Here is a 9,248-nt window from a genome sequence, read left to right on the forward strand (position 1 = left end):
CAAGCGGCATTTTTCATGGAAAAGATCTGTCGGCATGACAAAAAAAAAAACATTTTGTTTAAAAATTACGAACATTGCAAACTTATATACAACTGTAATGCAGCTGCCAAACCTAGAACTTTTATAGAGCAATAAATATTTCACGCAGACAAGATATTGCTGTTTAACACCTCGCTTGACTAACCAACAAGTTGATGAATGACTAGTTTGTTTGAACTTGAGGGCATTGCTGACTGTCTTTGTCCTCTCTTATTAAACCACAATAGATGAGTGTACATGAGAGAGCGCTCTTGAGGTGAAGAGTGACAGAGCAAATGATTAACAGACCAAAACAGAGAAAAAGAGGCGGAGTTGGATGAAGACCACGATCCGCCCCTCTGGACTCAAGGGACACATGAGCGTCTCGCAGCCCAGAGGAAATTAGCACTGCTTTAAATGCGCTCTGCCCACTCATTAACACCTCGTATAAAATACCGGCCAGCTCCCCAAGGGAGCCACTTCTACCGATGGTGTGGTAGATAGCCATGAGAGACACCAGTGGAGACTCTTTCCACTGGCCCGTCCTGCCTCTGAGAACCAGACCTTTGGGAGGTTCACTGGGATGTCCTTGTCCCAGAAGGAGGAGCGTCTTAATTGAATACTCTCTCCCCTTGTCTAGTTATCTCAGTGTAATGGTGGTCTTTATCAGTCGGTAAGCATGTCTTTTTGTTGTGATTGGATCCTTTGAGATCCATCCAGGTTGAAGCTCTGTAGCCTTCAGTTTGGGGCCACTGGTGGGAAAAAGGCGGATAGCGACTACACCGCAGTTAATTAAAAAGGGAAAAGATGGCGTCAAAAATCCCTGATTGAATCCGTACCACCAGCCCACTATTTCAATAGTGAGAGCATTGGCATTTGAGATGAATGAGGGACTTAATAGAATTAGAGTGTTTTGATGGTGTGTTTAATCTCTGGTGGGATACACACAGGCCTGTGTCATGTGGCTTTAGTATTCATGGGAAGCAGACACCATTGAAGATCTTACTAATCTTCAATGGACAAATAAAACTCTAATTGAGCAGCACAGAACTTGATATTGAGCCCACAATTTAATTGTTTAGAGTGAGATTTCCCCAATGAGATAAATGAAACATGTTTGTGTTAAAAGTTACGTCTGATAATTTTGATTCAGACCTGTAATGTAACTTATTTATGTCTTACTAAAATGACAATCGGTCAGTTTTACTGGTAGTCCACTGTATGAAGAATTTTTGGGTATAATGTGTCATAGTTTACTTTATTTTGCTATCCTCACTTACATAAATGAACTATAGTGTCCTGTAAATATATTGGTTAAATAAGTATTACATTTATAAATATTTTATACTACAATAATACTATAATATTATTACATTTTAAATACATTTTATTTATATAGACCAGATTTATTATTTTAAAATATATTATTATATAATATTATAAATTTTAATAATAATTGATATTAATATAAATATTGACTGATTGATTAATTGTGATTTTTGGTGAAAAGTTTTTGTCAAATCACCATAAATAAATATTATGTTGATTTTTAGTGGGGGGAAAAACACAATTAATTAATTTTATTTGGTTATGTTTTTATCAAATACAATATTTACAAACTAATATATATATATATATATATATATATATATATATATATATAATTTATGTAATGTATGTATTTATTTATTTATCTATCTATCAAGCACCATAAATGAGTAAAATCTTTAATTTTATGTATGATGATTTTTGTCATTTTTGGAGCCCAATGTAACAAATGATAACCAAATTTTCATGTTAATAGTTGCTATTCATGTTAAATAATGTAAATTAATGTTTCTCTCTCTCAGAGCCAATGTGTATTTGTTTGCACACTACCCCCTCTTGATATGAAATGGAGTTACAGCCTTTTAATGATATAAAAGCTCTATTTCCTTTGTCTGAAATGTCTCTCATGTCCTTTAGCTGGTAGGATGGAAAGCGTTTGACAAGGTCGTGCACGTATGTGGGTGTGGGTGTGGATCAGTGATTGGTCTGAGAACTGCCCTTGGATCAGTTTTTCACAGTCACTGTAGGGTCCCTTGGGGCTAGTAGACCGACCAATGACTTTTTCATTGGCTTTGATTCTTATCAGCCTTTCAGACTCATATTCCCAGGGTTCAGACACCCATAGACACCCTGCTATGACCCTGACTGTCCTTACACCCTCAAAAGCTCAAAATAAGATAGGCTTTTTCTGTGTTTCTGACGTATTAAGTGCCTGCAGTATGTCTTAGACAGAATCTAAATCTTATTGAAGGTATTTCATGTTATCACATCCCGCTGTAATCATTTTTCATGTCAGGGATTTAACATTTTGTTCCTTACATAAAAATACATTGTATTTTTTATTTAAGTCCCGGATAGCATGAGTGATTTGACAGTATTTTCATATATCCAAGATTTTTTTTCTGTTTAATCCCTGTCTGCTGTGTTTTTGACACTTCGTAAAACGCTCCACTGGATATTTTTTTTTCCTTCTCTACCTTTACAGTTGTCATGGCAACAGAAACGGCTATTATATTTCAGACATTTATATGAACGTAATGTCCAGTGGCCAAGCACTGCGTAATATCTGACACAATAAATTGTCTTTTGAATGCAGCATTTTTTATATAACAATAGCACACGTTTTCAGGTTTGTGTTTTTTATTTTTGTGGGTTTTTATATAAAATTTGTGAGATATAACATTGCATATATTCATAGATAGATTTTCACCTTACAACAAAGGTCTTTCTACTAAATATCACATTAAAATAACCATTTTTTGTTTGTTTGCTCATTTAATACCCAATAAAAGATTTAAAGGTACCAAGACTGGTTACTCAATCCTCTGCTAAAAAGCAGATCAAGTTCATACAAGTTAAATAAAGTGACAGAACGTTACTCAATGAATGCGTCATTGCGAGATGGTCGGGTTGGAGGGGTGTTTAAGCCAAAGAAACGAATAAATGAAGGGGAGATGGAGATGCGAATTAATGGTGTACCATGATCACAATGCAAAAGAACAGTCTAAAGGAACAAGGGTCATCATTACAGACACACGACATTATCCCGGTTTATGTACACATTCTTGTACCTCCTCCACCATTTTTCTCGAATGATTGTGTTTCGAAACATAATACCGAAAAACCATTTACAAAATGGTGATACTTTTTCCCCCAAATAGCGTTGTTGCTATTGCCGGTGACGCTAATAATACTTAAAGGTCATATTCCATTGAAATTCCCAGTATGTACACATTTGTCTCAAAGATGCTGCACAAAGCCAAAGCCGGGTCATCATTACATCATTTACTCACCGCTCTAAACCTTTATATCTTCAGCAGAAACAGAAAAGAAGATATTTTGAAGAATGTTTTTATCCATACAATGAAAGTGAATGGGGTCCCATTGACTTTCATTGAGTGGCCATTGCATGGTTCTTCGAATATTCTTCTTTTGGGTTTCACTGAAGATAGAAATTCAGGTTTGGAATGACATGAGGGTGAGTAAATGATGCCAGAATTGTCATTTTTGGGTGAACTATTCCTTTTCTTGGACTTGACTTCTCCAAACGCTAATTTTTGTTGTAAAGGTCCAGCTGTTTCCAATGACCTCCTTACCAACGGTGTACCTGATGAGGTGTGGGTACCATTCAAACTTCTGTTTTCTTATCGTTTTCAGGTGGCGATCCTGTCTAAACAACCAAGTGTGGACTAAAAATCTACCTGACATTTTCCCCCGTACCAGCTTTTCACCACGGAGGGCACCTTAGCATCGAAGCGCGAAGAGAGGAGCTTAACAGAAAGTCTTACGTAAGAATATGCTTGCACACGACATACGCTAGTTGAGGTCCATGAAGCACTGCGCCCTCTCAAACTTGGGGCTTCAGAAAAGTCCGTTGATGCCAACTCAGTCATCGCTGGGTGTTTCCGTCCAGCGGGAGGCTGGAATGATGTAGTCCCCTCGCCGAAGACCTGGACTCCACCGACGAGTCCTGGTCCTCGGTAAAGCTCTCCGGGCTGGCGTCCCCGTCCAGCAGGCTCCCGCAGCTGGAGTTCGGGCTCAGCATCTCCTGGAGGAGGTCGTCCCGAACTAGAGTCGCGTCTCTGGCATCTCGGTTGGCCCGGGCGGGGGCATCACCCCCCACCATGTCGTCCTGGTCGTTAAGGAGCTTGGCCAGGAAGTTGATGTACTTCATGGCCAGGCGGAGGATCTCGTTCTTGCTGAGTTTCTTGTCGGGAGGGTGGGTGGGGATGAGCTTGCGCAGCTCTGCGAAGGCACCGTTCACGTTCTGCTGCCGCCAGCGCTCGCGGCTATTCGTGAAAATCCGTCGCACAATTTTGGGCTGCGAGCCTGCGAAAGCAAAGAAAGTATAGTTAGGTTAAATTCCTTCACATCCATTTGGGGTTTCAAAATTCGCGTTTTAACTTTAGAGGGTGAGTTCTTGTTCATAACAAATCAGCAGCGTTTAACGACACGGTTGAGAGCTTTAACAGTGGTTTCCTTGTGAACACACCTAAGGTGTTCACTCACTTCTCACTGATAGATTAGCTCTTTATCTCCCCCTATTTAGCCAAGAATTAATTAACCTTTCTATTATCTATGGCATTTTACATTCAATTATCCAGGGCCATTTCTCATCCTAGACAGCTCTGTTGGAACAGGGCTATCAATGCTTCACTTTTCCTGATGCACCAGTGACTTCATATAATTACACTTATTTAAATGGATTCCCAACCTCTTGAGTTAAGGAATAATTTAAAGCATTTTTCGCAGTTTTTGTCTTAAAGCGGCAGCAAAGGCAGCGTTACATTTGCTGCTCTTCTATATCATCTAAGAACATATTGTGTCATGCATACAGCGTTTTCGTCTCATTAGAGTCCCACATCCCAGTCTCAGCACTCGCACCCAAACACATTGCCTCATATTTGCATTTTTATAGGCAACTCGCAGCTATCTCTTGTGTGCATACACTGATTTTTTTTTTTTTTTTTTTTTTTTTAGGGGGGTTGGTTCCATTTCTCTCTTACATGCTTGATTTCTGTTTTAAATCTTTTTTGTTTCACAACAAAATTTTGTGTTTAGTTTATTTTAAGAGGAAATGCATTTTCATGCAATCCAGTATGATTTTCAGTGATGCAAAGATGTTGGTGACATTATGGAAATGGTCATTTTAGCTAATTAATATTTATTTTACATCATTTTAATTTGGATGTGCAACTAAAGTGACATTCCTTGCAAAAAAAATGTTATATTAAAGTGCATGAAAATTTGGGATTGTTAATTCGCAGATAATTTGTTAGAAAATGTATTCAAATTATGAATTTTAATTGTACAGATAATAAGTAGCCTATATAAAGACAATCTGAAGATATTTTGTTTTAATTTATCATTTTCATTTTTTATGTTCTCTCTTCTGTTTTTGCAAAAATGACTAAATATTTTCTTTTACTAAATGGTGCATTATGTCATTTAAGGTGTTGAGAATGAGACTGAGATGATGGAGGGAAATTAGAAATGAGAGAAAAGAGAAAAGCACAGCCAAAGAGTGGCTTACCATACTTAGAAAGATCTAAAATGCTCCTACCATCGCTGATTTCAACCTCATAAGGTGCAGGTCTGCGTTTCACTCGACTGCTGGGATACATCCCATACTGATCCGCTTCTCCAGCAAAACCACTGAGGACAAACCCACACACAATTCAGTATGTGTGATTTAAGCAATTGAAAATATGAAAAATGGCCCTAAAATGCAGTTTATTTATATTTATATACTTCAAATGTCATTAAATAGAATACAATACAACATAATACAATAGAATAGAATGAGAAGATAAAAGAAAGCACTCAAATACTTAAATTGTAGAATAGAATAGAATAGAAAAAGCTTGAAAAAATCTTTAAAAATACATTTAAATGCATTATTTCTCTTTAACATGTTCCATTGCTGATGGAGAAAACGAAGTAGTTTTTAATATAGAATAGAATAGAAATGGGAAAAAAATAAGTATATATCTAACATATTGTATTATCAAATCAGGAGAAAACGATCTCTGATAAACGAAAAACTAAGAAAAAGATTTATAGATAAAGATTTATTTATATAGGCCCTAATTATTTATTTTATACGTTATATATGTTTCAGGGTCATTCAATATACATTTACCGTTAATAGGTAAAATAAATCATTGCAAGTTAACTTTAGGTTCTGATGGCATTATAGTATAGGCTACCGATCATTTCAGGCATCATAAATCATATATACAGCTTATTTTAAACAGGCTAGTGCAAGAAAATGTCAAAACGAGAAATTAAGGAAGATCTTTCAAAAATAAAAATATCATGCACAAAAAGTCTGAATTTAATGCATCTAAAAAAAAATCCATATTTAAGTTTATGTATTCGTTTCATATCCTACTTTACGTGATGTGTAAAAGTCTTGTTACCTGTTAATAGTGGCGAGCGGTTGCGTCATGTTGCTGTAGAGCATCGCTCGTGCCGGGAGAGGGAAAGCGGGCGGACTCAACTGCACCATTCGAGTGTCGCTCAGCGGGTCTCTGGGAGGCAGTGGCAGTGGAATCGGTGGTCTGCACAGCTCGGTGGTTTGCACCTTATGGCTGATGTCTGCCTTGAGCTCTCTGCCTTTTATATCTGCGCTCCCTCCTCTCCTGGACAGCTCGATCACCGCCACTTCCTTTTTTAGCTCGGTGGCGTGGTGAGCTGTTTCCTTGGCAACGCCATTAAGGACGCGGCGCTCCTCGGGGAGGTGATGCTCTCCTGTCTCTGCTGTCGTGCCTTCCTGTTTCCCGCATGAGTCCCCCTCCTCGGGCGCGGTGTCGCGCGGGGGAGATCCGCAGCCCTCAGTGCTCGGGCTGAGCGGAAATTGCTCGGATTTCAGTTTTTCCATCATCCTTAAGTCCAGATCCCCCAAAAAATCCAGCTGTTTTCCAAAAGCTTATATATATATATATATAGTGGTATCCAAAGGAAATTGTAATTCCCAACCAATCCAGCGTCTGTTTAGCTTCTCATCGGAGGTCACCTGTGAAAGCACACACCTTTATGCACATTGATGGAGCGGAATTGAACGCCGCGCATCCTTTCTGTCCTCGGTGCGCGCGTGACTGGAAACACTGACAGTACAGTAATGCAGCTCAATGACAGCACGTGTCATGTGTGTCTCACAGAATTGCTGCCATGTAAAGGCCTGTGCGATCAATTCTAGACGTTTTTGCTTGTAAGAATATGAGGATAGACAAGCAAGTTTGCCTAAATGCACAAACTAAAATATTTGATTTGATTTCATAGAGTTTTCATCAAATATCTTTTACGATAGTGTCTTTTTTCCTGTACTTGACCTTGGCCTGTAGCTATCATCATTCTGCTCATGGTATCTGGAGATAAGCGTATCATACCGGTGTCTTAGTTGGAAAAGAGCTTATCTTTTGCAAACATTGTTCTACATTTATTTAACAGAAAATAATCTGCATAATTATTACAGGACGTATTCAATAACACCTTCCCAGATTAGCATATTTAATCATATCCTTAAACGGCCAACTTTAATATTATTGTTATTATTTTAACATTACTCATTACTACAATTCATCTAGCTTATATTAACATAATTTCATATAGGCCTATATGAATATGGAATCATATTAGCGTATTTATTGGTGGTGATATTACTGTCAGTTATGCGTTGTTTATTTATGCGCCTTTTCGTTTTTTATTGAACCTAAAACGAACATTTTTACAATAGGAACTGCGTCTATTTTGAACCTTTTATTATTATTGCATGTTTTTAATGTTATAAATATGTAAAAATATATATTAACGTTTTATAGTAGACTGTTTGTTTATAATGCCAGTTGCTCGCTGTTGCAAACATTTTTTACACGTTAATAATAGTTTGTAATGTTTTCTTTTTCCAACAGTGGCATCTATGACTCTTAATAATGTTTTGCTTATTTTGTGTGTAAATATATAGACTACAAGATTGCTAAATATTAATACGTCATTCCCAATTTACACACTCTTACACACACTATGTCTCTCTGTTTACTCCGTATATAGCTATTTAATAATGTATATTCTTATATTTATAATGTATTCAAGTGCTCAGAGTGTTTTAACAAAACAAGCTTATTACAGCATTAATAAATAACCATATCTGACGAAAAGAAACATTCTTTGTACCGTCTCAAATCCTATAATAATTCGACACGTGATTGGCAACAAACTTGAAAAACAAATAATACATATTTACCGTATTTAGTAACAAATAACCCGCCCAAAATGTCAGCTTTAGTTTAATAAATGAAATATCGATGAGATTAGTTCATTTATTGGTGGAGTTATGGTGGCTATTATTTTTAAGCACTAAACGGAAAAGAGGAAAATAGCAGCCGTGAGGAAAATCGAATCGAAATGAATCGAATTTCTTAACTTTAGATTAAAAGATCATGTCCAAAAAGCCCTTTAATTATAAAATAAGTGCCAAATCGATATCTGCATTCTGCAGGCTCAAGGGCCTATTTGCTCCAAGACCGAATACAGCCAAATAAAAATTCTATAAATCATACCTGACTTTATATTAATCATCTGGCGTCGATAGAAAGCCTAATTATGACCTGCATTAGTATCAAAGGAGCGCAGAAACACCAATATTCGCCTCTTACCGTCGTCGGGCGGTGGATGTTAGTGTGTGCATGGAGCCATTTTGTGGAGGGTCATCCATGTCTGAGGTTTTAGATGCACTGAAGTGCTGTGTGGAACTGGAAGTGAGGTCTATATAATTCCACATCACGTCCAGCGCGCGCCTCTCAGTATGGGGAGCGGAACACGGGCGCAATGTGGCCAGGCGAGATAAGAGCGCAGTGGCGGCCACTGTGCGGTCGATAAGCCCCTAAACCCATTATTTATGAAATGATTCATTATTATTTTGCTTTTTATCGAGGGCAAATGCGAAGAGAAAAATATAGACTTATATTGTGAATGGATATGCATAAAAAATAACTCAGCAGATTGAGGGGGAAAAAAACGAATGCGTAATATTGTTGAACTGCTTCAGGGCTCAATCAGAAATTAATTATGCGGCCAAAAGTAACACATTTTCAGTGATATCGGCTGGGGATGTAGGGTTGAAAAGTACCATTAGCGGCTGTTTGTTTTACACATTTCAGCGTTTTCGGGCGTTCAGATTA

The 9,248-nt window shown here is 37.6% G+C and overlaps 1 protein-coding gene across 2 annotated transcripts; it reads right to left on the bottom strand.

Annotated features, from left to right (window-relative positions):
- Positions 1-2,688: 2,688 nt before the first annotated feature.
- tal1 (T-cell acute lymphocytic leukemia 1) lies at positions 2,689-8,880 on the bottom strand. 2 transcript variants are annotated; one of them, XM_051907586.1, is made up of 4 exons: positions 8,724-8,880; positions 6,489-7,084; positions 5,630-5,721; positions 2,689-4,395 (listed from the first exon to the last, which is right to left on the bottom strand). In XM_051907586.1, exons 2-4 carry the CDS (start codon positions 6,950-6,952, stop codon positions 3,956-3,958), a joined length of 996 nt encoding a protein of 331 aa, XP_051763546.1. In that variant the 5' UTR covers positions 6,953-7,084; positions 8,724-8,880; the 3' UTR covers positions 2,689-3,955. The 2 variants fall into 2 exon arrangements, with proteins under 2 accessions (XP_051763546.1, XP_051763545.1); XM_051907585.1 differs by having other exon boundaries at positions 5,600-5,721.
- Positions 8,881-9,248: the final 368 nt, after the last annotated feature.

The sequence above is a fragment of the Ctenopharyngodon idella genome, chromosome 10 (assembly GCF_019924925.1).
Source record: "Ctenopharyngodon idella isolate HZGC_01 chromosome 10, HZGC01, whole genome shotgun sequence".
Taxonomy (NCBI): Eukaryota; Metazoa; Chordata; class Actinopteri; order Cypriniformes; family Xenocyprididae; genus Ctenopharyngodon; species Ctenopharyngodon idella.

Bases quoted from the DNA above. Each gene is read 5' to 3' on its own strand.
- tal1 (XM_051907585.1), bottom strand. From the start codon at position 6,952: ATGATGGAAAAACTGAAATCCGAGCAATTTCCGCTCAGCCCGAGCACT. The intron at 5,722-6,488 runs GTAACAAGACTT...GTTTGTCCTCAG, and splicing joins CCGCTCGCCACTATTAACAG to TGGTTTTGCTGGAGAAGCGG. The intron at 4,396-5,599 runs GTAAGCCACTCT...TTGCTTTCGCAG, and splicing joins TTTAGATCTTTCTAAGTATG to GCTCGCAGCCCAAAATTGTG.